The 26939-nt window shown below is 53.8% G+C and overlaps 2 protein-coding genes across 2 annotated transcripts; both read right to left on the bottom strand.

Annotated features, from left to right (window-relative positions):
* Positions 1–4434: 4434 nt before the first annotated feature.
* On the bottom strand, positions 4435–11061 carry LOC104568594 (glutamine synthetase). Its single transcript, XM_088523277.1, has 6 exons — positions 10888–11061; positions 10379–10540; positions 8540–8686; positions 7277–7404; positions 5497–5696; positions 4435–5173 (listed from the first exon to the last, which is right to left on the bottom strand). The coding sequence occupies exons 1-6, from the start codon at positions 11051–11053 to the stop codon at positions 4852–4854; spliced, it is 1125 nt and encodes a 374-aa protein (XP_088379403.1). The 5' UTR covers positions 11054–11061; the 3' UTR covers positions 4435–4851.
* A 14577-nt stretch (positions 11062–25638) lies between these two features.
* On the bottom strand, positions 25639–26637 carry LOC104568759 (P2Y purinoceptor 4-like). Its single transcript, XM_010215661.2, has one exon. It carries the CDS (start codon positions 26635–26637, stop codon positions 25651–25653), a length of 987 nt encoding a protein of 328 aa, XP_010213963.1. The 3' UTR covers positions 25639–25650.
* Positions 26638–26939: the final 302 nt, after the last annotated feature.

Below are 26939 nucleotides of genomic sequence, written 5' to 3'. Positions count from 1 at the left end.
TACACCTGCCTGGCTGCGTCGCAGCTACAGCTCAGCCTCTCCCTCCTACTCCTAACTTTGCCATTATAATTTTCAATACTTGCCTTCCTTGCTGCAACCCGAGTGTCTGCATAAACAAGATAGACTTGGAAAAAAAAGAATAGAAAAATTGCGGCAATCACATCTCATCAAATACATTCCCACTCCTGGCATCCCATTGCCAGTCCTGCTTCTCAGCATTTCAGCAGCTGCAAGAAATGGGCTTTGAATGAGGAATTAAACTCCTTGGCCCCAGCTTGCCATGGGCAGGCCCCGCGTACACGGGGATTTCTCTGGTACAAGCACAGGTCGCAGTGGCACTTAGCTCCCCTCATGGGCACGAAGGCACAAGGTGTCACCATGGGGAGCTGGCCCCCATGGGACAACACCCTCTGCAGCCCGGCTGCTCGCAGTGTCACAGCACAGCCCCGTGGCACCCAAGTTGGTGGCGATCCAGGGCCCGCGGCTCCTCCTCCCTCCGAGGGCAGCGGCAGGGAGCTCAGCTCCAAGGCCAGTGTTAGCCCAGCTGGCAGCAGCTTAAAGAGGCAGCATGACAGTGCTTGAGTCCCACACCAAGCCTGCTCCCATAGCACAGGCCCTAAAGCTGCTCCCCCTGCTCTGAGAGCAGCTCTGTGTGTGGCTGCTTGGCCCCTCCTGCACAGCACAAGGCTCCATCTACCTCCTTCTCCTCTGGTACCAGCCACGGCGACAAGATCCTCTGAGGACTCTGCAGTGAAAGAGACATGAGCAAACACCAAACATGGCACAGCAGATGGGACCTTCAAGCTCCCTTCCCCAGAAGATCTGCCCTGTAATACGTACATCCCACAACCCCAAACCCACCTCTTCCAACTTGACTCTTTACTTCTGGGGCCTTTCATGTGGACCCACCACCATGTCCATCAGTCTTCCCTACTCCACCAGGACAGCTAGTGACTCCCTTGGGCCAGGCTGGGCCTCTCAGGCTTGTCCCACCACCTTCTGGGAAAGGACAGAGTGGTCGCAAAGGCCCAAGAGCATCAAGCAAGTGACTATCTCAGGGCGCTGAGACATCTCCAGAGCGAAGAAGTAGCTGACTTGGGGACCTACAACACAGCTTGAACAAACACCCCTGACCCTGAGCTGCACTCAGATGGGTTCCTGGGCCCAGGTGAGGCTGATCAGGGCCGTATCAGCCCTACGTCCAGCTTGCAGGGGGCTCTGGACAGCCCCACCACCATCCCTGTAGCCCTGCTCGCCTGTCACCGAGACCCCAGCCACTCACTAGGTTAACCCAAACAGAGACCAGGGCCACTCCGCACCCCTGACAGCCCCGTGCTGCTGCAGGCCTGCACAAGGTGCTGCTGGTTGGACCCGTCCTGAGCCAAGTGCTCAGCAGGGATGGTGGGTGCTTCGCGGGGATGTGGGTGCTCAGCACCACCACAGCTGCTTGGCTGTGTGACGCATCCTCGTGCAGCAGGGAGTGCCTTCCCTTCACAGTGACCCAGCCGCCTTATGGGGAGCATTACGGGGCGCTAGGGACCCCATCACTGGCTGGATGAGAACCTGCTGTCAGAACCTGCTGTCACCCGGGGCACCTCCACCTGTGGAGAGCAGCAGATGAATATCCATGGACCCACATCCCATTAGGGACCGCATGGACCCCAAAGCAGCTCAGCAGCCAACTCCGCTGCTTCTTCTAACACGTCGGATGCCCACATGCGATGTTCGTACCCCCCAGCTGCAGTCGCGTTTTGACAACAGTGAATTGCTGGTAACGAGGTTTGTCTTGCGAGCCAAGAGCCTCTGAGATCAAAGATACTCTTCTATAAAACCAAAATATAATCGCTGGCCTTGAAAGGGAGGGGCAAATATCAGTTTTCAGTAGATCTAATTTGAAACCATTTTAATGCTCGTGAAGCAAGGCTAAAAGCTGGAAACACCCAAGCAGATTGTGCCGGCTGGGAGACAGGGAGCAGGGAGAAAAGAAGAGATTATTATTGATGTTTTTGTTTGGGTCTTTTTTTCTATGCAGAGCTCCTCATTTCTGGCCAGCGGCTTTGGGTAATGCTATTGTTAGCATCCGCATTGCAATTCCAATGTCCTTTTTATAGCCGGCTCAGAAAAAAAAATCCACAGGGCCTCAGCTGAGTGCCGACTAATGGCATTTAGAGCAATGCTGCATCCAGCGCGGTGGCATGGAGACAGCCGCGGCGCTGCTGGATGCTCCCTGCCGCACGCGCGCCCAGCCCCTCTGCACTGACACCTTGAAGGGAAGAGTTTTGTCAACCATCTTTTCTGCTTCAGACAGGATTCAAGCTGTAGAAGCACCAGAGTTGTGTCACCTCTCGTTCCTCCCATCTGTGACATTCTCAAGCCCCCATGTTTAGCCCTGGATTCTTCAGGGAGCATAAAGGTGTTTGTCACCCCAAAAGCTGCCTGGGGACCAGCCCAAGCTGGGCTGTCCATGACTGCCTTTGGTCACGAAGCAGCAATGGGACCACGATGGGACAGGAGAGCTGGTGGTGGGACCCTGGTGGGACAAGAAAGCTGGTGGTGGGACCCTGGTGGGACAGAGGAGCTGGCGGTGGGACCCTGGTGGGACAAGAGAGCTGGCGGTGGGATCGTGGTGGGACGGGAGAGCTAGTGGTGGGACCCTGGTGGGACGGGAGAGCTGGCAGTGGCTGCAGAGCGCCCAGCCACGGCAGCAGCTGCTCCGTGTGTTATTTGCATCCAAGCCTGCTGAGGGCAGCAAACCCCCAAGAAGCAGATCCCGGGTAACCCCGGTGCTCCCCAGCCGCGGGAGCAGGTCCCTCCGGCCTGGCCCCAGGCTCGGGGACCCTCGCCGTGCTCACCAGCTGCCCACCAGAGGGCCAGCTGCTGCAACGGGAGCAGGGCCCTCTTGGGTGCTTTGTACAGTGAAAAATCCCAAGATGAAGTTCGAGCCACTCTGGAGCGCAGTCCAGCACCTGTACACATGGCCTGGTGGAAAGGAGCTGCCCGCAAAGCATGATCAGACGGTGTCTGAGCACAGCCAACCCAGCTTGTAGGTGCTCAGAGCACCAGGAGCTCAGCGCCTGCATCCAGCCGCAGCATCAGTGCTGCAGAAAGGGCCTTCCCGCTGTCTCCAGTGCACTGACGCCTTGCTCACACGTTCCCCTAGCGCCCAAGGCCAAAGCAGGAGCTCTAGGCACCCCAGGCTGCTGGGGGAATCTCTGCCTGTCTGCACCGTGCCCACAGAAGGACAGACGGGCACCCGGCGCAAGCTGACAGCCCAGGGCTACCTCCCATGGCTGGAGCAGGAGAAAGGCCCAGGGCTGGAGATCACTCCTCCCTCAGCAGAAGAATCCTTGGACATGTGGTTTCTAGCCCCTTTTGACCTCAATAAATATGAGAAGGAAATACACATTTTGGCAAGGCTTTTCAGGGAGACTGGAAGCCAGTGAGCGTGTGCAGGGATGGGTCTCCAAGGACCCCAGCAAAGGATGGCCAGGGCTGCCCCAGCTCCGGTTCTCCGCTTGGGCACATCCCTGGCTCACCTCCGAGATCCCCCTTCTTCCCTCAAAGCAGAGGATTCCTTAGCTGAGGGGTGAAATCCAGGGACGAGGGCCCAGCCTTTATGTGGTGGGCTCAGAGGAGAGCTGGACACGCTGAAATGAGAAGGGGTTAGTCAAACCCCTTCAAGGGGGCCGCACAGCATCGTGTGCCCCTACAAGGGCCGCACAGCATCGTGCGCTGACAGCCTAAGTGCTCTGAGCCCCCTTACGCAGCAGGAAAAGAGCACAAAAGTCTTTTTTGTTTGCTTCACATTTAGCTCTTCAGCTAATTTTTCCAGCTAGATTTTCCAGCTGCATCAAGCAGTCACCATTGCAGCAGCCAAACATGCCATCGAGCAGAGGAGAAAGTGAGACCCAGAGCAGCACTTCAGAGAAGAAGAAAAACTCCAGCTGCGGGGCCGGCATCACGGGGCCAGGTGCTGAGTCAGCTCCGTGGCGCCCGCCCTGTGTAAACGGCTGCCAGCTGCTCCCCGACCGCTGTTTGCTCAGCCCGCGGCCACTCTGTTTGCCTTGCGGAGGATCACAATTCAGGGAGATGGCCTTTGGGCCCCCACCGTGGGTGGGAGAGCTGCTCAGCTCCAGGGAACTCCTGGGCATCCAGCGCCAGGAGGTTCCTTTTGCTCCCCATGTCCATCTGGAAGGGCAGGTTAAATCCGCTCTGCCCCTGGCACCCCGGGCACGCAGGGCATCAGTGACGCAGCTACACCGAGCTGTGCTGCTGCTTTCCAGCCAGGCAGTTAAACCTCTGCTCCAACCCCCGCCATGAAAATTTTGTCCTGTAGCATCTCAGGTCCTACAGCACCGTCCAGGGCTGCCCCCAGCAGCAACTGGTCAGCAAGACGCAAATGCTCCCCGAACCTCCAGGAGCTACAGACAAACGTATCTGCCACAGTGGAACCTGGCTGTCATGCAGCCAGGAAAACTTTTTATTACCACTTCCTTACAACACAGATATGGAAAAAAGCACCCACCCTCCCCCGGTTCAAACAGCAGCAGCTGCAGCTTCCACACAGGGATCTCTGCACATCACAGTATAAAGTCCACTGGAAAAAAAATAAATCCAAGTTTTAAAAAACGCCCCACATCTGACCTAAAACCAGGAACCCAAAAAAAAAGGGGTTGAGAAAATAGGTTGGCCCCTCCCTCTTGCTATAAAATATGTATTTCTATGCTGACATTTCACAAGACCAGAAGTGAGGTTCCTAAACAGTCTGAACTTAAAGCTGAGGATAGTGCATGGGCACAAATCCCACGTGAGAAGCTAGTGTAGACTTAAAAATCTCCACCCACCACGGCCTCAGTTGTCAGCATAGTCTTTGGTCTCCACCCCCGTCTCGTTGAGCACTGTCGTCCTCATGATGGCCTCTGTGACAGCATAGGGGTCACAGTTGGCTGCGGGCCGCCGATCCTCGAAGTACCCATAGCCATCCTGGCCAACCTGCCGGGGGATGCGGATGCTGGCACCTCGGTTGGCCACGCCAGCCGAGAACTCGAAGATGTTGGACGTCTCGTGGTGGCCCGTGAGCCTCCTGGAGTTGTCTCTGCCTCCGCGAGGGTCGTACACACAGATGTGATAGTCGTGTCGCTTGCTCAGCTTTTCGATAGCGGCTTCAATGTGCCTGAGAGAGGAGAAAATGGCGTCAGGCTGGCCATCAAACCTGCTTCAAAGAGCATTCCCTCTTCTGGGAGACCCTCTGCTCCCAGGAGGAGGAGCACAGCCTGGGAGACGTGCTCAGCACTTGCCTTGGGCACTGCATAGGACAGATCACTTTTGAAATAAAATGCTCCTGATGGAGGTGGATCTGTCCTGCCTGGTGCAGTGATCAGATAAGGATACACAAACCCTACAACAGGTCAGCCACGAACTAAGCTTCTCCACTGGCTTAGCCCAGATCCCTTAGGCGCAGCCTCCAGCCCACAGAAATCCCTGCCGGGGACTCACTTGAGGCCACCTTCTTTCCTCATTTCTTCCGTGCTGTAGTTGGTGTGACACCCAGCTCCGTTCCAGTTGCCAGTCATTGGTTTGGGATCCAAGGTGGCCACAACCCCGAAGTCCTCGCAGACCCGGTGCAGAATGAACCGAGCCATCCAGAGGTGATCCCCCATCTCGATGCCTTCGCACGGGCCCACCTGAAATTCCCACTGGAACAGGAGAGAAGATCTGCTGATGACAACGGGCAAGTTTGAGTCTTCCCAGCCACCAGCCAGCACAGCAAGGACTAAAAATGCAGGAGACGGTTAAACTTTGCAGATTATCCCCTAGGAATGAACAAGGGGGATGGAGATGACCTAGTGAAGTGACAGGTCAGTTCTGGTACAAGATAAATGGGAATAAAGTGGTTATGGCTAATTAGAGAAAATCAGAGGGTTTCTATCAGAGCAGAGGCAAACAAGGGTCTTTCACCTCCTCTGAAGCTGGTGCTCAAGCTGTCGGCAATTTTGAGCACCATAGCAGGGCACAGGACTAACAAGGTCCTCGAGGTCCTCGTTAGGCCTTTACTCAAGTACTCCCTCCCATCCAGAGACAGCGTTGCGTTACCTCCAGTGACTAAGGGGAGACTAGTGAGACATTTACGGTACCTGCAGGCATGGCCTGCCCGGGACTAGGTACAGGATGCGGCAGGCAGCAAAGAAGGACCCTGAAGAAGCCTGGGCAAATATCAGGGCAGTTGAAAGTCCTGCCTCGGCTGCCCTGCAGATAAGCCCCATGCTTATCGCCCGCCAGATCAGCAGTGGAGAGTCAGCGATTTGCAGGCTGCAGGGCCAAAACACAGCCAGTCAGTCTGGCCATCTGCATAATGCAATCAGGGGCTCCTTGGGCAAACTCCACCAGGAGCCGAGCCCAGCAGCATCTGCTCCAACCGCTCCCCCACAAGGTCGTGCCCCCCACGAGTTTCCTAGGAGAGGAACAGGGCCCACATAAATCCACGGCTCCGCTTCCTTCTGCAGCTCTGGCTGGCTTGCGCTGCCCTCACCCGGATCCTGGGGACACAGACCGCTTTCCTCTGCTCACCTCCCATCTCCAGCCAGCCTTCAGCAGGAGCCTTTGCTTGCCCTGCCTTGGCTGCTTGAGAATTTAAATGAAACCAGGAAAAAAAAGCATCCAGCTCTTCCTGGGCTGCCAGAGCTCAGGCTGCAGCCATGCAAAGAGCTTGTTGCAACCTGGTGCAGTTTTGCACCCTGGCGCACAGCCGGCCTTCCCCTTGGCCAAGGATTTACACCCAGAGGTGGTTTAGAAGAAAATCAACTCTCACATCTACACTTTAGCCGTGCAGCTGCTCTCATCCAGGCAAAGCCTTGGCCAATACGGGGAATCACTGGAGTCAGCATCTCAGAGGAGCTGGAAGTTACCTAATTAGCCCAGCCACACTCTGACTTGTTTCTGACTTTGAAAACCAGGCACCACAGAAGCACACAGCTCCTCTCCTCTGGAAGCAAAAGGGTGTGCTGCTTCTACACAGGTTTGCTGATGGCCACTGATACCTAAGCACGAAACTCCCTTTTTTCCTGGGAAGGGGGTCAAACATTGCCATTGCTTTCAGCAACAGGGCTGGTGAGCACAGATCTGCAAGATGCATGTCTGGAAGATGCTCATGACCAGTATCTCCAAGCCCACACTGCTGGCCTTGCTAGGCATGCTGAGACACACACAGCGTCTCCTGGTCACTTCTGCCCAGAACAAGCAGCTCCCCAAGGACCACGAAGAGCCACTTGCAACTTACCTGGGAGGGCATCACCTCTGCATTGGTGCCACAGATCTTCACCCCCGCATAGAGACATGCCTTGTAGTGGGACTCCACAATATCACGCCCGTACACCTTATCGGCTCCAACCCCACAGTAATAGGGGCCTGAAAAAGAAACAGGAGTTAACACCCACATAAAGCCTTGGGGAACAACAGCAACGCTCCAGTGTAATCCCACTACTCACAGGTGTTGCAACCAGCAATCATCTTTAGGGGATTTATAGATAATTCAACTGTGCTCGCCTCCACAGTGCATGTGGCCACTGGCCCCTGCTCCAAGGGCCAGCAGCATAAGAAATTCAGGGCATTGCAGCTGTGCAGCCTCAACCTTATCTAGGCAGTTAAACAGGACTTGCAATGCATAAACTGGGAGGTGACTGGGAGATAAGGAAAGCAGGGCCTGCCCTCAGGCACTTCACTGGCCCTTGGAGGGCCTAAGGCTTTGGAGATTGTTCTGACAACAGCCAACATTGTTCATGACTTGAAAATTCAACATGTTGTTATTTTATATGACTCTTCCTCATTCAAGCAAGTCAAATGGAGTCCTCCCTGCCTAGGGGAAGGGAGACGTTTGAGAACAGCCCAGTCTATACAAAAGGCCTATTGAGTCAGGTTGGGAAACCCCCAGCAGCTGGGGTGCTCAGGCTCATCCGTCACTCCAGGAGGGCCAAATGTGCCGCAGTTCCTGTCCTTCGCACAACCACCTCTTTTAATGAACAGCCACAGAGATTTTTCCGGTTGAGTTCTCCAGCGCTTGACAAACAAGTCCTGCAGCTGAGCTGTTTGTGTAACCGGGCTCCGGCAGGAGCTGCGCTGCCGGCCGGCTCACGTGAGCCACAGGGCTCAGCACCCTCAGCAAACACCTCCCACACTCCTGCCCAGCCCCGAACGGCTGCCCGTGGGCTGTGGCAGTGGCCAAGCTGTGCCCAAGGCGCCAGGCAGTGTGGCTGCTAGGGGAGCAACGCAGGATGCCCAAGTCAGGCAGCACCGTCCTGGGCAGCGGGGCAGAGCCCAGCTCGCCCAGACCCTGAGTTCAGGCTTGGGAGAGGGTCTTTGGGCTTGTGGCTTCTCCCTGGGGCATACAGGTTTGCAGGGTCCCAGCCTGCCAGGACAGCCACCTCGCCCCAAGCCGGAGCTCGGGCCAGACACCGACCCCAGGGGCATCACAGCAAGTGGGACTGTGGGCATGGGGCAACCACACAAGGCAGCCCGCTGTGGGCAAGAGGAAAGGGGCACTTACCCTGGGGGCCTGGGAAGCCATTGTCAGGCCAGCCGTAGGGATGGCCGTTGATGCCCAGCAGAGTGTACTCCTGCTCCATGCCGAACCAGGGGTGGCTGTCCTTAACCAAGTCCATGACTTTCTTACACGTGTGCCTCAAGTTGGTCTCTGAGAGGAGAAACCTCCATTAGATCCACATGCAGCCAGCAGGCATCCTCCATGCTCCATTTAATCCCAGTCAGAGAGGTCTACCCCCAAGCATGACAAAGCATTTCCCACAAAGAAACTAGTTAAATGAATTCCCCTTCCTGGGAAGTTTCCTGCTCACGGGTTTCCTTTATCCATAAAAACAGGCACTGTAGCAAAAGTCTGGTGAGATTTATGGACCGAGAGATGTCAGACCTTTCAACTGAAGCACTCATAACAGATCCCCAAAAATCCATCTACACAGCTGCAGGGCTCATGCAGAACAGCTCCATCACCACAGCATCAGGCTACAGGCCAAGAAGGTTTTCATTAGACGACTGCCAAAACTGCTGCCTCCAGTCCACAAGAGTCCTTGGCCTCCTCTGATGCACCGAGAAGTTAGGAGACAGACCCAGCCCCGTCCAACAGACTAGCAGATCTGCCAGCAGCAACTACGCATCCCCCATCCTTACTCTGCTCCCACCACCTGATAACCCTCAGCTTGGTTATCCTTGGACACATCTTGCTCTGCTCATGGCTTCTGGCCTTGCATTAATGGAAGAAAAAGGAAAGAGCTTCCCCCAAGCCCACATAGTCCTCAATGTAAATGGAGCCCAATTCCAGGAACTGGCAGCCAGACCATGGGCTGAGACAGTGCCTTGGGGCTGAGCACTTGGTTCACATCACGTCACTAAATAACAGAACCCCCAAGACAAGGTTCCTTCTTAAAATAAAATAATACAAACCGTCATCTTGAGTCAGCTGGGGACACCACAGCACTTCCCCCATGGCATCTCCCTGCTGCATCAAGAGGAACCAACGCGGACTTTCCTCATCACTCCCTGCAGACCTCCACTCTTACAGGAAGACGCTGCGTGTTGACAGTGCACATTGATGTGCAGACGTCCCTTCCCCATTCCACCCCGAGCCCACCAGCAGACGCGCTGGCCTTGTGGCCCCTGCCTTGCTTTTAAGCACAAATAATGTCCCTGGGAGCCACCCAGCTCATGTCCAGCCACTCCTTCCCCAAAGCAGCTCCCCCGCCTCAGGCCAGGTTCTATCAGAGGGACAGAGGCGAAGGCCAAGCTGCTGATTCGGCGATAAAGACACCGCTCCAGGGCACTGCGGATACACTGACCAGAGGATCTGCCCCAGCCAGACTACAGCACCAGCTCCTCTCAGCTCCAGGTTCCTGCCCACAGACAGGGAGAAGCCTACAACACAGGCACCAAAACAACCTTCCATCCCTACACCGAGGTTTCCTACACCTACACCACCCCTACACCTATTCCAAAGGTGTTATCTGCCCTCTCCCTTATGTAAAAGCCTAAGCATGGCACCGTGACACGAGTCGCACATTTAGGCCTACGGAGCGGGGGGGTTGCTCCTTCAGCACAGGCTGCCTTGCGAGGCCCACGGGCGCCCCGCTCGCACTGCAGCCCATGCAGAGCGCTGGCCATGTCCGACTGCTCTCCCTGCCCTTGGCAGCACCTGCTGAGACAGATTCCTGCAGCCAAACCGCCTCTGGGAGCGGTCAAACCTGGAGCCCTAAGCCAACAGCACAGCACTGCCAAGTCATTCCTGGGAGGAGAGCTGCTCGCTCCGTGGGATCGGCCCTTGGGAGTAAGGGCTCCTAAAGAGCTATGCTGGCATAGGGGGCATGGGGCGCCTCACCTGCAGGTTTCCGGTTGTACTTGAGTACTTCACACAAGACCAGCTTGTTGGGATCCAGACAGAAGGGGTCTCTGAACATGCGTACGGGCACCAGGAACATGTCACTGTTGGAGCCCTCTGCCTGGGCTGTGCTGGAGCCGTCAAAGTTCCACTCGGGCACATCTGCAAGGCGGGAGAGGGGCCGGGGGGAAGGCTGGATTGAACGTGGTGTCGCCTCGAGAGAGTGTGCGGGCAGCAAGGGCAGCACAGCCAGCACCATCAATGACAGGGGAAAGGCCACGCTAGTGCCCACGCGCTTCAAATCCTGAGACGGCTCCAGGCCTTTGGGTCTTGGGCTGCACGGCAGGATCTTGTCCTCCCTGCCCCAACATCGCAATTAGGGATTAAGCAAACCACAGCCCAAAGGAGGCTAAGTGTTTGCACCACTGCTCTATGCAGCCTGGTGGGTTATATAGGTGCCCATTGCACCTACGTGACGGACATGCTGGGAAAACAAGCCATGCCATTACCTTCGATGCTCTTGGGCTCCTTGTCGAGGGTCCGGCTCTTGCAGCGCACGCCCTCACCGCTGCCGTCAATCCACACGTAGGTGACCTGCGCCAGGTCCCCCTGGGGCAGCTTCATGTACTGCTCCCGCACCAGCTTGTTGAGCTTAGAGCTGTGTGACACCGACATGACGACAGCCCTGCAAGGGTAGGACAGGGTGCTCCGTGAGCCTGGCCTCCTGGCACCCTCATGCACCCATTGGTGCACTGCCTGCCCCGTGGTGGGGTTAAGGTAGAAACAAGCAGCAGCACCTCCCTCCCAACCCGATCACAGCCGAGCCCACCCTTCCCACCCCGCGCCATGCCGGGACGGGGCTCGAACCCGCGTCCCACCGCCCCCGCCCCCGCCGCGGGGCTCGAACCCGCGGTGCGCCGCTTACCGGCCCCGCGTGCTGCCCGCGGCCGCGCCCGGCCGCTCCGGCCGCGCTTTATAAGGCGGCCGCGGGGCGGTGTCGGGCGCGCTCCGCCCCGGCGGGCGGGCGGACGGGCGGACGGGAGCACCGGAGCACCCCTCCAGCGCCGTCACTTACCACCAGCGCCGTGTCCGTCCTGCTCCCGCCTCGCAGCAGGTGTTTCCTCCCTCGTCTGCGCGCTCCAGGGTCTGCCGCCGGGGTTATTCTAGGGTCTCCCCGGCACATGTTTATTTTAGGGGGTCTTGGTGGGCTGTGAGTGGGTGTTTGGTCCCCCCGGACAACTGTTTTCTTCAAAGCAGGCTGACCAAGGGCAGCTGTGGAGCCCCTGAAGCCCCTGCATTCAGCCTTCCACACTCACACCTTTCAGCTCACATCCAGCATCCTGCGTTTTTAATGTGCAGCAAATGGCCATGGTTTCACCAAGGGTCAGCCAAAAAGCTGAGCCAAGAGGCGGGAGCTTCTGCTAATGACATGTGCTTCTGCTCTTAGCTTTGCACAGACGTGGGGTCCCACACGCTAGAGCAGGCAGAGGGAAAACGCTCCAGCGGCAGCCCATGACCAGGCCCAGGCTGCAAAATGGTCAAACACCCCTAAGGCACCCCAAAACGAAAACCCTCTGCAGTTCATCCCAGCGCAGGTTCGTCCTTGCGGGGCAGTGGCTCCCAACTCCTGTTTTTCCTCCTGGGCTGTTTTGAGCCTGTTGGCATGTAAACAACCAGGCAGAAACACCGGAGTCTCTGCAATTGCACAAGCACCAGGAAGCGAGAGCGCCCAGCACAGAAGCAAAACCTACGGAGCCATTTTGGCCAGCTGGTTGTGACACCACCCATGACGCCACCCCTGCTGCCTGCAGCTGGACACCCTTGCCAAGGAGGTCAGGGCTGTCCGCCCCGTGGGACATCGAGGGATCTGCCCCAAGTGAGCAGAGCGGCACCAGTCTCCCCTCCTGGCATGGCGCAGATGGGGACATGTCATAGAATCATAGAATCATAGAATGCTTAGGGTTGGAAGGGACCTCTAGAGATCATCTAGTCCAACCCCCCTACATACGCAGGGACACCTAGAGCACGTGGCACAGGACTGCGTCCAAACGGGTTTTGAAGATCTCCAGAGAAGGAGACTCCACAACCTCTCTGGGCAGCCTGTTCCAGTGCTCTGTCACCCTCACTGTTAAGAAATTTTTCCTTAAGTTCCTATGGAATTTTTGATGTTTCAGTTTCCGGCCATTTCCTCTAGTCCTATCAGTGGCCACCACTGAAAAGAGACCATCCCCGTCCTCTGCACTCCCTCCCTTGAGGTATTTATATACACTGATTAGATCCCCTCTCAGCCTTCTCTTCTCCAGGCTGAACAGGCCCAGCTCCCTCAGCCTCTCCTCATAGGGCAGATGTTCCAGGCCCCTGATCATCCTTGTAGCCCTGCGCTGGACTCTCTCCAGCAGCTCCACATCCCTCTTGTACTGTGGAGCCCAGAACTGGACACAATACTCCAGATGTGGCCTCACCAGGGCTGAGTAGAGGGGCAGGATCACCTCCCTCGACCTGCTAGAGATGCTCTTCTTAATGCAGCCCAGGATTCCATTGGCCTTTTTGGCCACGAGGGCACACTGCTGCCTCATGGTCAACTTATCATCCACCATGACACCCAGGTCTTTCTCCGCAGAGCTGCTCTCCACAAGGTCGGTCCCTAGCCTGTACTGGTGTCTGGGGTTATTCCTCCCCAGGTGCAGGACCTTGCACTTGGCCTTGTTGAATTGCATGAGGTTTTTCACCGCCCAGTTGTCCAGTCTGTCCAGGTCCCTCTGGATGGCAGCACAGCCCTCTGGGGTATCGGCTACTCCTCCCAGTTTCATGTCATCAGCAAACTTGCTGAGGGAGCACTCTGTGCCTTCATCCAGGTCATTGATGAATAAATTGAACAGGACTGGACCAAGGACTGACCCCTGGGGGACCCCACTAGCCACAGGCCTCCAACTAGACTCTGCACCGCTGATCACCACTCTCTGGGCCCTGCCATCCAGCCAGTTCCTAATCCATCTCACTGTCCACTCATCTATCCCACACTTCCGGAGCTTGCCCAGGAGGTTGTTGTGAGGGACGGTGTCAAAAGCCTTGGTGAAGTCGAGATAGACGACATCCACCGCTCTCCCCTCGTCTATCCAGCCGGTCATTTCATCATAGAAGGCTATTAGGTTAGTCAGGCAAGATTTCCCCTTGGTGAATCCATGCTGACTACTCTTGAGCACCTTCTTGTCCTCCATGTGCCTGGAGACAACAGCCAGTATGAGCCGTTCCATCACTTTTCCGGGGACGGAGGTGAGGCTGACTGGCCTGTAGTTGCCTGGGTCCTCCTTCTTGCCTTTTTTGAAGACTGGTGTGACATTGGCCTTCTTCCAGTCTTCCGGCACCTCCCCCGTTCTCCAAGATCTTTCAAAGATGATGGAGAGCGGCTTAGCTATGGCATCTGCCAGCTCCCGCAGCACTCTGGGGTGCATCCCATCAGGGCCCATGGATTTGTGGGTATCGAGGTTCCTTAGGTGCTCTCTGACCCAATCTTCCTCTACCCAGGGCAAGTCTTCCTCTCCACCAGCTTCTTCTCTTGTCTCTAGGGCCTGGGGCTCTAAAGGGCTGCCCTTGGTAAACACCGAAGCAAAGAAGGCATTGAGCAACTCTGCTTTTTCTGTGTTATTTGTAACCAAGGTGCCCATATGTCCGATGTCCTGCTTCCCCAGCGCAGTGCTGCTACCTGGCCAACCCATGGCCACGGTTCTGCACTTGCCCCCTTTGAGTGTCCCGGGCTGGATCAGCCACCACCATCTCCTGTTCTTCAGGCTGCACACACGAATCTGGAGCTGGTCGCAGTGTCCTTCACGCTTCCTCCTGGGCTGTCTTGGTACGCGAGCCATGGCTGTGTGGGAATAGGCAATCCCAAAGCTAGATCTGCCAAGCGATGGCAGGGGTTAGCTGTGATTCTCAACTCCAAGTAGCCATTTCCAGAAAACTCTCCTGTGATTTCCAAGCAAAGCTCCATCTTTGTGGAGTGCAGCCCCCTGCACAGAAACGCCTGGAAAGTACCAGCACAAGGGGCTTGAGCACTGAAAGCAACCATAGGGATGCCAGGCTGTGCTCGTTTTTATTAGTCCTCTCAGGATTTAGGAAGGATAACTCAATTTCCGAAGGACTGGAACCAGCCAAAATATCCAAACTGGGATGATGGAATAAACCCCATTGAACTCCTGCCGATCTGAGGGCTCTTGAGCTGCAGCAAGGCCAACACGGTGGGGGTCTCTGGGTGCTCCAGGGCAGCAGCCCCACACTGCGTGTGCATGTCCCAGTCGACTGAGGTAGGATCAATATTTAGTGTCAATAGCCTTCTAAGTGCTGTGGAGGGGAAAAAAGCTATTTCTGCCATACCGTGTCAGGGACCTACTTTTCTAATCTCTTAGGATCAAGTCTTATCTTATGGTGGTCCCATTCCACCCATTTTGGCAGCCGTACTGCTATGTTACCCTCCTAACAGTCAACGCCGTAATATTTTCTCCTGTGAGCAAGCCCCCACTGCACACCTCCGATGTCCTCGGCAAACACCGAGACTTTTCCCGCTCCTCTCCGAGACAGGTACAGTAAATATTAACCACCCTGAGGCAAATGAATGGGGGAATAAGTGACTCGCCCAAGGTCAGGCGCACACTGGTGGGATGGAGCCAGCAGTGAGGATGTCCTTGTATCAGCAAAAGGTCGCGGGTGAGTCTCCAGGAGCCGTGCGGAAGACAGCGTTTAAAGCCTCAGCGTGATGCACAGGGGATCCTCGTGGGGGCAAAGCCCCCCAAAGCCTTCACAAGCGGTGCAAAGCCCCAGGCAGCGGTGTCTCCCTGGATGCGTGTGGGGACGGCGAGTGCTGGGTGCCTCCTTCTAACCCAGGTGGATCAGCGAGAAGGCAAAGAGGAGGGTCAGTGCGGGGGAGCCGGCCACAAACACGGTAAAAGCAGATCAGAGGGCCTGGCAGGCAGGAGGAGAGTGCCGGGCAGCTTCGCGGCTTCGGAAGAGACAGTGCTTTCTCTCGCTGTGGAAATACGAGGGGGAGCGGCAGCAAAGGTAGGTAAGAGCGGAGCAGGTGAGGGTCCGGGGCCGGGAGTGGAGGCAGCAGCCAGATTAGGCCGTGCTGCCCTCGGCCGGGATGCCCGGCAAATCCAGAACGCGTGGCTGGAGGCACCACTTGCTGTCACGATGCCAGGATGTTCAAAGATGGGTCCCATAGGGTCCGTAAGGGTTTAGCAGAGCAGCGCTAGCCCTGCCAGTCTGGCACAGTGACACCATGCAACGTGGCCTCTTCCTCCACACCACAACCCCTCTGCACTGCTCGGTCCTGGCCCTCTGAGCCAGCGCCGGAGCTGCCGAAGCCTCAGCCCTGCCAGATCCCTTCACGCAAACGGAACATCCTGCAGCTCTGTGTCTCCCATCCTGCAGGCCCAAGTGTTCCCAACTTCGGAGCTGGGCACAGCTCAGTGCTTTGGTGGCCATCAATGCTGTTTTGCCACACACTTCATCCACGACCCTCCTTTAAAGCTTGGAGCCCACTGCAATGGCAAAACCAAGGCAGCAAGCGGCTCTGATCCTACCCCTGGGAAGGCCCAAGGTGGGGTTTTAATGGCTGTTTCTTTATCCATATCCTTGGGAGCCTTAAACCCAGGATATTTTGGCCTGGGGCAAGCAAAACAGCCTGTCCTTCAGCCTCCCCCTTGGCTGCCAGAGATGGAGGGCTCATCCTGGGCTAGTCTGACAGCTGCAAGCGAAGCTCTGGCCCTTCCTCCGCATGGCACCCTGAGCCTTGCTCAGCCTGTTCCGGAGGATGCCCTCCTACGCACTGAACACTCTGCAGGCCGGCGCCCGGCTGGCAGGTGAGGACCTCCTTCTGGGAGACAACAGGTTGCAACACTTACCTGCTTCGGTGATCGAGAGACTTGCTGGAAGTCACGGAGAAACTCTCTTGCAAGGGCAGTGATTCGGGTGAGCATGTAGCTATTGCTCTGGTGCTGCTCCTCCTTGCACGGAAGGCTCCAAGAAGCTCTTACAGATTATCTGTAAGGTTATTTGCAGCCTGGGGGATCCCCGCACACACATGTGTGACATTGCTCCCAGGCCAGCAAGGAGAACCACGTGCACAGCCAGGCCTCGTGCCTTGGGATGTCAGGGCCTGGTGGGGACTCACTGGCTGCCCTGAGCTCTTTGGGGACCCTCAAAAAATCCACAAGCACCAGCCCCTGTTCCAGCCTGGAGACCGAGGGGCTCCATGACTGGGAGAACGAAAACTTGAGGGAAAACACAACCACACTCCCACTGCGGATCTCAACAAGGCTTTGTCTTGATTTTTTTTTTCCCCTAGCCCTTCTGGCTTGAATTTATTTTTTCTTTAGCCCTCTGACAGTTGCTGTAAGCTGAAGGAAGAGAGATTGTGGGCACAAAACTTCCTGGTGGATGTGGCACGGGGCTGCTCGCCACTAGGGAGACGGGACCACTGCTGCAACGAGCCGCGCTGCGCTGCTGTCGCTGCGCATAACGCCAGCTACCGCTGCCCAGAGCTGCTCTCCACTGCTGGCCCCACCACCTGTATCCTGTTGGGCAACAAGATTTTACCATCTTGCACAAACAGCAAGAGTTTTCACTTCCCTACGGATTGGCGTGACTTTGCCCGCCGGAGTCATGGGGGATCTTTGGGAGGAGAGCTGTTGTTGTCGGTGCTTTGCTCTGCAGAGGGGACGTTGTCTCCGTTGCTCACGTCAGCTCAGGACGTGGAGCTCTAAGAAAAGAATTAAGCAAGTGCTTTTCAGGCAGCTCTTAGAGCTTCCAGGATATGGCCCCATAAATACTGAATAAAGCTGCCTTGAAGCGATGCCATATAACGAGCTGAGGCTATTAGGGCAGCAGGTTGGAAACTTTTTGAAAAAAAAGCTTTTCTTTCCCCCCTGCTTGCCTCCAAAGTCCATTTTCTTGCAGCATTTTGCACAAGGAAAATTTTCCAGGCTCCTCTGTGGTTAACTTTGAATAGGCACCATGGGCTCTACCGCCCTTCTTGCATGTTCCCCCGATCTCATGACTCCATCCCCAAACCTGAAGGTGTCCCAGCTTGTCCACAGGGACTTCAGCCCTTCAGCTTTATGCTGCAGCAATCCCCAGACCTCAATGCAGAAACATTCCATTTACCTCCAGGGCAACTGGACTTTTTAAACTCTTCCCAACGGTGTTTCAAAGCTCAGCTGGCAGCAGGCGGAGTGGGGGGCTGGGGTGTAAACCTCACTGTTATTTTTAAAGGGGAGGAAAAGGAAGGAAATTCTCCCATTGCTCTGTGCTCCTTCCCACAGGAAGAATTGCTCTTTCCACATCACAGGTCTTTGCTGCTGGCTCCCACCTGAGGAACAACCCCAGAGCAGAGCAGAGCAGGTGGGGAAACCCACGTGCTAGGGGAGCTAGTGAGAGATAAAGCTCCTAGGTTTAGGCTTTAAGAATGTAACAGAAATGTGACTGGAGTCCAGACCAGGGAGATGTTAGAAGGGGCAAAAGAGACAGAGCCAAAAATGTGGCCTCCGCTTGCCTGGCGTATTTGGGATCACAGCATCGCAGGTGCCAGGGATCCCCTTCCTGTCCAATCCAGGGTCCAGAGGGACTCGGAGCAGCATCTGCTGCTCAGGACCAGTGCCAGGCATCCCTGTGCTTTTGCTAGGCAAGGGATAACCAGGTAGAGGCCAAGGGAAGCAGGAAAAGGTTTGGAGTTTTTATTCCACCTCAAAGCATCGTTTGCAGAGATGAACTTCAGCTGCTCCTGCTCCACACCCACAGTGGATCCAATTGCCAGGAGCAATTGCTTTGCTGTGACATTTTGGGCAGCAGTGAGTCCTCGCCTGCCCTGTAACCTCCTGCCATGGAGCAAGAAGCCAAGTCCTCCGAGTCTGTTGGACTTGGCAATTTTGGCATTTGGCCTTTTTGAATCAGAAACCTCCCTTGTCTTTGCCAAATGCAGGATTTATGCCCTGGCTTTGTAGTGCTTCCTTTTAAACCAGTTTAATTGCTGCCGTGCACAGTTGTAAATTATCATGCTGGGGAGCTCGTGGTGACCCAGGAGCATCCTCAACTCTTCCTGTGCCAAACTCGTGTTGCCCACAAGTGATGGAGCCCCAGCCTCCCTCCTCCTATTCTGAGGGGTCCTCGCAGCTCTGCTCTCCTCCACTTGCCCTGGGCAGGACATCGGGCGGCACCAGCCACCCAGGCCATCTGCGCATCACCTCGTGGCTCGTGGCATGCCAGGCCCTGCCCGCAGCCACCCGCCTGCTGCGATTCCTGGAGGCGGGAGAGGCCAGGGCCGCACGGTGACTCAGAGCGGCCCGACCGCCAACAGAGCCAGCGTCACGGTCCTGGGGCCGCTCGCGCCTGCCTGGACTTCGCTCTCCTTCCTTGGTGTTCCTCCGTGTTGTTAAAAAAATGCCGCTCGTTGTTATTTTCCTGCTAGGCAAATAACTCCCGCCAGTGCCAAACAGAGCCGCTATTGTCCCCTGGTTCCTTTTCTGCCGGCACAGCCTGTTTTTCTTAGCCCTATCGGTGCGGTGGCAGGGATTAGATTGCAGCACCGGCAGGCGCCCTCCAGCTCTCCTTGGTGCAGGCGAGACGCAGCTCTGCGCTGGGCGTCCCCAGGGTGTCCCCTCGCTGTGTGGCAGGGTTGTCCTCCTTGTGCCTCCTTGTGCCTTGAGTGGAGGGGAAGGGGTTCTCTGAGGTCTGCTTCTTGGGGCCAGCGCTTTGTCACGGACTGGCCATCGCATGGGCCACTGATTGTCACAGAAGCATCGTTTTTGCACCCGAGCTTGAGCTGGACCAGCCAAGAGGCACTCAATGGCTTCATAGGGTTCAGCCTGGTTTAATAATGGGGAGGAAATAAGTGTTCTGTCCCTCTAGGAGTAAATTCAGCAATGAGAAGATGTTCCTTGCCCAACCCAAGTGGATTCTGGCTCTTGTTGTATTGGTTTAGGTGGGATCAGCCCTGGCTAAGCAGGTTGTTCATACGCAGTCCAGCCTGGTGTGTAACTAAGCAGTCAGTGCAGCAGGTTTCAATGTTTTTTTTTTTTTTTTTTTTTTTTCACAAAAAGTGGTATTTGAGACATTCAAATGCACCTCTGGGCCCAGAATTAGATGTCTCATTGATTTTCAAATAATTTCCAGAACCCAGTTCTTGCCTTTTCTGCTCAACTCACAAGGCACCACAGTCCTGGTCACCATTCTCACCTATGTGCCCTGCTTTCCCAACCAGGCATAAACCAAAAATAGCTTCTTCCTCTTCATGCTAATCCCCTTGCAAACATTTACTCTGCGTGAGTCTCCATCCTAATCAGCCCTGGAGATTTGTGGGAGATTGCAAGATCCTCTGGTCCAGGAGGGGAGTTTTCAAAGCCAGCTTTTTAGCCACCAAACCCAGCAGACAGCTCCAGTTTGCAGGTCTCATGGGACACAGCATTTACATTTCAGACTTCTGGATTCATACAGGTCATTTCCCAGTCAACAAGTTTCCTTTTTTTTTTTTTTTTAAGTCCACTTCTACCTGCTGTGGGCAGAGATAAACTTCAAATGCAACTCTGCTTCAAATGCAACTCTTCCCCTCTTCCCCCCCAACATTAGCTGCTAGAGCACAGAGAGTGCTGGTTTTGCAAACATTTCAAAGCCAATTCATGGATTTAGAGCCCTAGCTCCCAATTTTTGAGCTGTTGGAAGAGGAAGGATGCTTTCCTTGTGGACACCAAGTCAAAGTGGTGCCCAGTTAATGCCGTAAGAAGGCTAATGAGTTGATCTTTGACGTGGTATGTTCATCCTGGCTGTAGTTATGTTTTATCATCTCATAAACAGGAAGCACATTTGCAAGTCAGCGAATAAAAATCTGGGCAAGTGACCATTGTTCCTGCCAAGTAAATAGAGGCAGGCAGGTTTTGGTATGCTGGGTTGCCCACACACCAGACCAAAGTTGCCACAGTCCTAACCCGCTGAATTAGACACCCTCAGCCTTGCACAGGACCCAGGGAGGCATATCTGAGGGCGTTCCCAAGCCACACGTCACTAGCCAGCTGTCCCCAGAGAGTCCTCCCTCACACAGAGAAGTGCTGTGAACGTTTGGGAAGACTTTGACGTCATTATGAAGAATTCTGGCGGCTCGCTACACCATGACCCATTGTCTTTTCTACTCATCGTGTTTAATGCGCAGTTGGGCTGATGTTGCCCTAGAGGAGGGAGAGCTGAGACACCGTCTTTGCTGTGCCGTCTTTGCTATGCCATTTGGTGAGCTTAAATATCAGAAGGTAAAATAATAGCTGCTGGGTCAAAACTGGACCAGGACCTCCACGTCTCCCGTTCCTGAAGAGGGATTTGGTGCAGTGGTGATTTTTTGGGTCTGGGACAGCAGCTTTTCCAGAGGACGGGCACACCCTGCAAAGACTCACTGTAACACTTCATTAGGAGGTTTATTTGCCCAGTTGTCACCTTTGGGTAGAAGGAGTCCTGCCTGTTCTCAAGCGTGCGATGGTCGTCTGGAGAACGCCGGGCACCGATCCGGCCCCAGGCGCGTTCCCGCAGCCGTGCCTGCGGCCGACTCCCTGGCCAGATCCGTCATCACGCTGCTGCCAGCAGTTCTTTAAAGGGTCAGAAGGATTTAGCAGAGCAATAATAAGATTACAGAACCTGCCCCCTTGGTCACCTCTATTCATATGAGTTCAGTCACTACCTGAGCCCTTTACACTCTGTTCATCCAGCCCCACTAAAGCTCTGCCATGCGCACAGTGACCTGACAGTTTGTTCCAGCCTTAAACAACAGGGGGAAAAAAAGCAGTATTATTGATAACCACAGGCCTTCTCTGTTGACTTTTAATGAAAGGGATCTCACACCACCACCCAGCAAAAGGAACAGCAACCCTCGGCTCGCTCATGTGCTCCAGCCTGTGCAGACCAAGTCACGTCTCAGGATGCGTGAAGGATGGGGCAGCGACTTTGCCATATGGACCAGCCTGGAGAAGAACATTAAGCACTGACCAAGATCTGTAGCAGTTCTGCTGGGCTTGAGCACCTACAGGGAAATAGTGGAAGGAGAGACCGCATTTGCTTATCTCTGTCCTGAACTATGTTTCAGAGGTGGGAGGTGGTGAAATCAGCATGAGCTTAAACTAGTTTGGAAAAGGCTGGTAAGATCCAGAAACCTGAAAATAGCAGAGGTCAAGCTTCCAGAAACATCCAGTATCTTTATCTTCTGATCCAATAAAGATGCTACTAGAAAGCAGTGATAGCCTGGACTAAACTAAGTAATGCCATGGCCAGGCTCTGTTAAGCAAGCATTAGGTCAGCTCAGTAAGGCATAAGAGTAACCTTAAAAAGCAAAAAGTGATTGCTCGAAAGCATTGTCCTCATAGTAAAGAGGGACCGTATTCCCCAAAGTTCCCTAAGATCAAACGTGTTTGAGATACGATGATTTTATTAGAGTTACTATAATAATCAATAACTGTTCAAAGGAGGAAAATGTGATGAGATTTGTGGTGGTACTTAGTGTAGATTCTGTTTTTTTTTATTCAAAATATGATAATCACTCACAAGACTGCAGGCACATTTTGGTTCCTGAACATTTGACGTATCTACACTTGACTGAACAACGATTAGTTACAAAGCCGGTTGTTCTGGATAAATTAATAACTGTCACTTTGTTAAGAATAGAAGGGTAGATGTTGACCTGGAAAGCATTTAGCATCAGAATTATTAGAGTAATGCTCCTGGGTGGAATAAGACAGGATTATCCTGATTCAGCTCCTCCCCGATACTCACTTACCCAGGTTTTGAAATATTAGGCTAGAGCTTTCAAAATTCTTTGGCACTTAGGCAAATATCCACAACTGAATGAGCTGCTGGAAGTTGGCAACTGGTCACCTCTGCTGTCAGCAGAGTACTTTGCCACAGACAAATACAACGTCCCCATCTTTATGTATCAGAGCAACAATGCAAAAATATTTCCACCTCTGAGAGCCCCAAAACAAGCTGCTGTTTACCGCCACCCACATGCGTACAGGAGGCAGGACTTTGGAGGCCACCTGAATTTTGCAATGTGATTTATCTAACAATTGCGCTACTACGAGCAGGGAAGGACACCTTTGGCCTGATCTAGTCAGGCACATTAAGGACAAATTCAGTTAAACTTCACAGCAACCCCCATGTGAAGCCAGTGGGCAGGTATTAGAGAGAGGCCAAGTTAGAACATCTCTCAACTGCTTCCACCCTGCTCTTGATACCAGTTACTAGCATAAATACATTTTTGTTCAGTATCTAATTTGAGAGTAAATGCGGTGTTTGCTGGGTTACGTTGGCGGATAGCAAGTAATACATTACAGAAGGGAAGGAGTGGGTACAGAGGCGTCACCAACAGCCAAGATACCCAAGCAAGTCTGCTCTGGTGTCCTCCAAGGACCTCGCAGGGTTGAACCGTAGTGCTAAGAAACAAAACCTCTACAAAAATCCTGGCTACGACCCAGTTCCTTCTTGGAGACAGGGATCAGGACCCTGTTCTCATCATGGTACCAATAACAAGAGTTATTATAGTGTCCTCATAAGATCTCCCCGTGTCTGACTTTGTTCGTACAGGTAGCAAATACCGTTACTTTCCCACAAGATTTTCCATTGAAGGAGGCAAGACTGAAAACAGAAAGACATTCAGTCCTGTTTCACAGATGAGGAAGTGAAACACGGAGCTTGTTTCACAGAATAAAGCAAAGTCTAAAAATAAACCCAGAGTTTCCAGGCTGTTGCCTTAACTAGAAAAGCATCTCCTTTCCCTACCACTTTGGTTCCTATCCCTAACACTTGATCGGTTGCCTACTTTTCCCTACTTTGCAACACCATAACAACCTATGGCGACATGAGAACTCGCTCCAAGGCGCAGTCATTTATTCAGCAGAAATTCTGCTTGGTTAGTTCTGTTTTACGCAGAGATGAATCAAGTCAGGGTACAGGGAAGTGCTGGAGCACATGACGCTAAAGGAAATGTCATTTCAGCTCTGCCCACTCACTCTTTTTAAAACAATTTTTGCACCTCTCTTTCCATTATGAACATCTAGTTTGGAGCTCACATATTTGGAGCCTCCAGCTCTGCTCTCTTCACATCCTCAAACATGGAATTCAAGGTAATGAGGGCATCCTCTTGCCCACAACATAAGGGTTTTATTATTATTATTATTTAAAAAGCCACAAAACCAAAGGTGCAAAGCAGGAAATGTCACCTCCTCTTCCAAGCAAGGATTGTTTTAGCTCTTTGCTGCTACAAAGAGCTCTCACATCCTGCCCAGCTCAGATCAGCCACTTCTGCAGGGTTCATCTGCTTCATCCAGTCCATTCACTCCTGGTCAGCCCAGGATCCCTGGGTCATCCTGCTGCCCTTCAGCCCACCCTGGCCAGCACAAGAACTTCCACCTTCCAACCTTCGCCTCCCCACTCCATCTCAGCCAGAGGCTATTGGGGTCCCTAGGCCCAGAGATCCATCTCCATAGGGTGCTGGAGGGAGGAGAACGTGCTGAAGCACAGTTCTCTGTAGCCAGTTGACAGACGCCTGAGCTCGCACACCTACAGCTTCATGGGACAACAAGTCAAAAACAAATAAATCGCCAGCTTTGCATTTAGTCTTCAGGTTTCTGCATATTTCACCCGTTCTCTTCTAAGAAGCCTTTTCCTCACAGGCTGGCAGCCAGCACTGCGGTGCAGGTAGATCCCTGCATGCTTTCAGCCCAGTGTCTGAGGACAAGAAGGAGCCTCCTGAGCAGAGCATGTGCACACTGCTGCTTCCCACACCTTTCCAACAGCCTAAATGCAGAGTTTCTACGAGACTGGTAAAGGTGTGAGGGGAAGAGATGGCAGCCGAGCTTGGATTGCAGGTCCTGTAAAGACACCATGAGAGTGAGCACCACTGCATTTTTCATAGCAAATTCATCATCATCTTCCCCAGCAGGGTTTGAGCAGCAGCAGGCTCAAGATAATTCTTCCATTGGCAGAACCAGCCCAAAAGCTCAGTCCCAGGTGGTGTCAGCCTGAAAATACCAGGGAGGGGAAGGAGTTCTTCACTGCCTTGCTCGGCCCCACCTTCTATCCTGTTTTCCCAGAACATCCTATGGAGTAAATATTACCTTTGCCCCACAGAGAGGCTGGCACAGTTTAAGATTTAAGCCATCGCTGGTCACAACTCATCGCTGATGTCACAACTGTCAAGGAGCCGGGGAGAGGCAGTTGGCAGCGAGGTGGGTGGGCTGTGTCCTCCTCGCCCGTGGCACAGCCCCAAAGGGCCCAAACAATGAGAGCAGAGAAGGTCCAGGGATCATAACCAGGAGCAGCCAGAGTCCAGGTTGCCAGACAAATTTGCAATGATGAGACAAGGTCCAAAGTCAAGCCAGGAAGCCAGGTCAGTAAGGCGAGGTCATGATCAGCAAGGATTGTAGCACCTTCTCTGGTGATGCTGGGACTGGATCAAACCACTTTCTACAGTGATCTAATTTTTATTTTAAAGTGGAGGTATGTCCACCTCCCCAAAAGATGGGCTTCAGGGCCTCATCGCCCTTTCCCAAACAGCTGCTCCATAAACCCAGGCATCTCCCTCCTGTATCGCTCATCCATGGCTGACTGCTTCCCACCTTTTACTTTCACCTGGAAAGATCCAACAGACAGGAGAGACTGAGCTTGGCCTTGTGATAACAGCTCCCAGGGCAGGATTTGCTGCAGGGCCTAGGGAGCTGCCGACCTCCATGCTGCCAAGGGAGAAGCCAGGCATCTGCAAGTGGGTTATTTTTCCCTGTGCCTGGGTGCTGTCCTTGGAGTCCTCTGCTCACCATGCACAGAGAAACGGCTCCTAATGAGGAAGAAAAAGCACAGCAAAATGACTGGTGCATAGGAATTGTGCATCCTTCTGCAGGATGACCATTTTCACAGGACTTTCTCCTCATTTATGATGTTTAGGTGTAGATTCTCCCCATTTTCTCCTCACCTCCAACAGGGTTTGACCATTTGAGTAGTGTAAGGAAACCTGCACTTGGGAGATCCAGTTACTGGTCTTCCTTTAGTTGCCAGTTTACGGGGTGTGACCAGGAGAAACAGGTAGCTAGAGCTTTTTGTGTGCCATGGAGTCCCTACCTGCAGCAGTGACCGCTCAGTAACGTTGGGGAAACAGAGAAACCCTGGAACTCTTGCAGTTCTGCCAGGCTGAATTGCCACCAGTGGCTCCAGGGATGCTGGGGACAGTACAAAACAAGGAAGCAGCTTGGGATGGGGCCTTAGAATAAACAGTTGCCCTGCAGGATTCCCTGGAAAGGCCTTGAATGGCTCCCAGATGTTTCACGCTTTGTGCCCCAGCGTTTGCGGAGGGAGTCAAGAAAGCTCTTCTTAAACTTCTCATTTGCAAAAACATAGATCAGGGGATCCAGACAGGTGTTTGCCATAGTGAAAACCCAGCAGACATAGTAGGTGACTTCCACTTGGTGCAACAACTTGCAAGACATGCTGTAGTACTTCACAATTGTGCCGACGGTCCTGCAGATGTGCAGAGGCCCAAAGCAGACGGCAAAAATCAGCAGAGATACCGTTATCATCTGTAAGGACCTTTCCTTCATCTTCTTGCCTCTGGTGCTTTTATTTGCTACTTTAGTAATGGCAGCTCCCAAAAGAGCACCAAAGGCCAAGGAAATGGCAAAAGGGAGAAGGAAAAAGAATATACTCATAACCAGGTTGTAGAAGAAGTAGAGAGAGACCAAATCTGACTGATGAATATTCAGGCATCTTGGGGAGCCATTGACAGGTAAAGTCTTGAGGAGGAAGAAGAAAGGCAGCCCCTGGACAAAGATGACAAGCCACACAAACAAGGACAGCTTACTCAGGAAGGTCCTCTTCTTCCAAAGGGACTTGTTCTTGTACCTCACAACAACAAAGTAGCGGTGGATGCAGATGAGCATCAGGAAATAGATGCTGCTGTACATGTGCACAGCACTCAGGAACACTTCTAGCTGGCAGATAAACTGCCCAAATGGCCACTTGTTGCCCAGACTGAAATAGGCAATCCTGAATGGAGCAGCAGGGATGATCAGAACATCTCCCAAGACCAGGCTGAACTGGAGGATCATGCCTGAATCCCACTTCTTGATGCGGAAGCAGAATACCCAGAAGCTCAAGCCATTCAGGGGGACACAGGCCAGGAGGAGCAGGGTCGCCAGGACAGGGATGGCAGGGTGCATCTCCTGGGGCAGGCACTCCGTGCTGTTGTTCATGATGGTGAGGTAGGCCCGTGGTTTTAGGAGAAGCTTCTGCACTGCTGAGACCTAAGCTACAAAGGATGAGGTGAAAAGAGAAAGCCGTGAAACTACCAGAGCCCATGCAAGCTGAGGCTGAGCTTGATTGAAGGCAGCGGCAGTGCAAGTAGCAGAGCCTGGCTTTCAAACAAGATTACTGGTCTATGGCCAAAGACAACCACTGACTATCCCAGCCAGCACAGAATGAGACCTGGTAAATGCAAGAGGCCACATCTTGCCTTTTGCAAGCAAATACAATGCAGTGGGAATCAGACACCGGC

Source organism: Tinamus guttatus, unplaced genomic scaffold (assembly GCF_059628265.1).
Source record: "Tinamus guttatus ecotype Peru unplaced genomic scaffold, ASM5962826v1 Tinamus_guttatus_pri_ptg000177l, whole genome shotgun sequence".
In the NCBI taxonomy this organism is placed as follows: Eukaryota; Metazoa; Chordata; class Aves; order Tinamiformes; family Tinamidae; genus Tinamus; species Tinamus guttatus.
Note: the sequence above shows the minus strand (reverse complement) of the source record. Positions and strands in the feature narration are given on the sequence as shown.

Excerpts from the sequence above, each read along its gene's own strand:
- LOC104568594 (XM_088523277.1), bottom strand. The coding sequence starts at position 11,053 with ATGTCGGTGTCACACAGCTCTAAGCTCAACAAGCTGGTGCGGGAGCAG. Across the intron at positions 7,405-8,539 it reads TGGCTTCCCAGGCCCCCAGG|GCCCCTATTACTGTGGGGTT; the intron begins GTAAGTGCCCCT and ends TTTCTTTTTCAG. Across the intron at positions 5,697-7,276 it reads CAGAGGTGATGCCCTCCCAG|TGGGAATTTCAGGTGGGCCC; the intron begins GTAAGTTGCAAG and ends CTCCTGTTCCAG.
- LOC104568759 (XM_010215661.2), bottom strand. The coding sequence starts at position 26,637 with ATGAACAACAGCACGGAGTGCCTGCCCCAGGAGATGCACCCTGCCATC.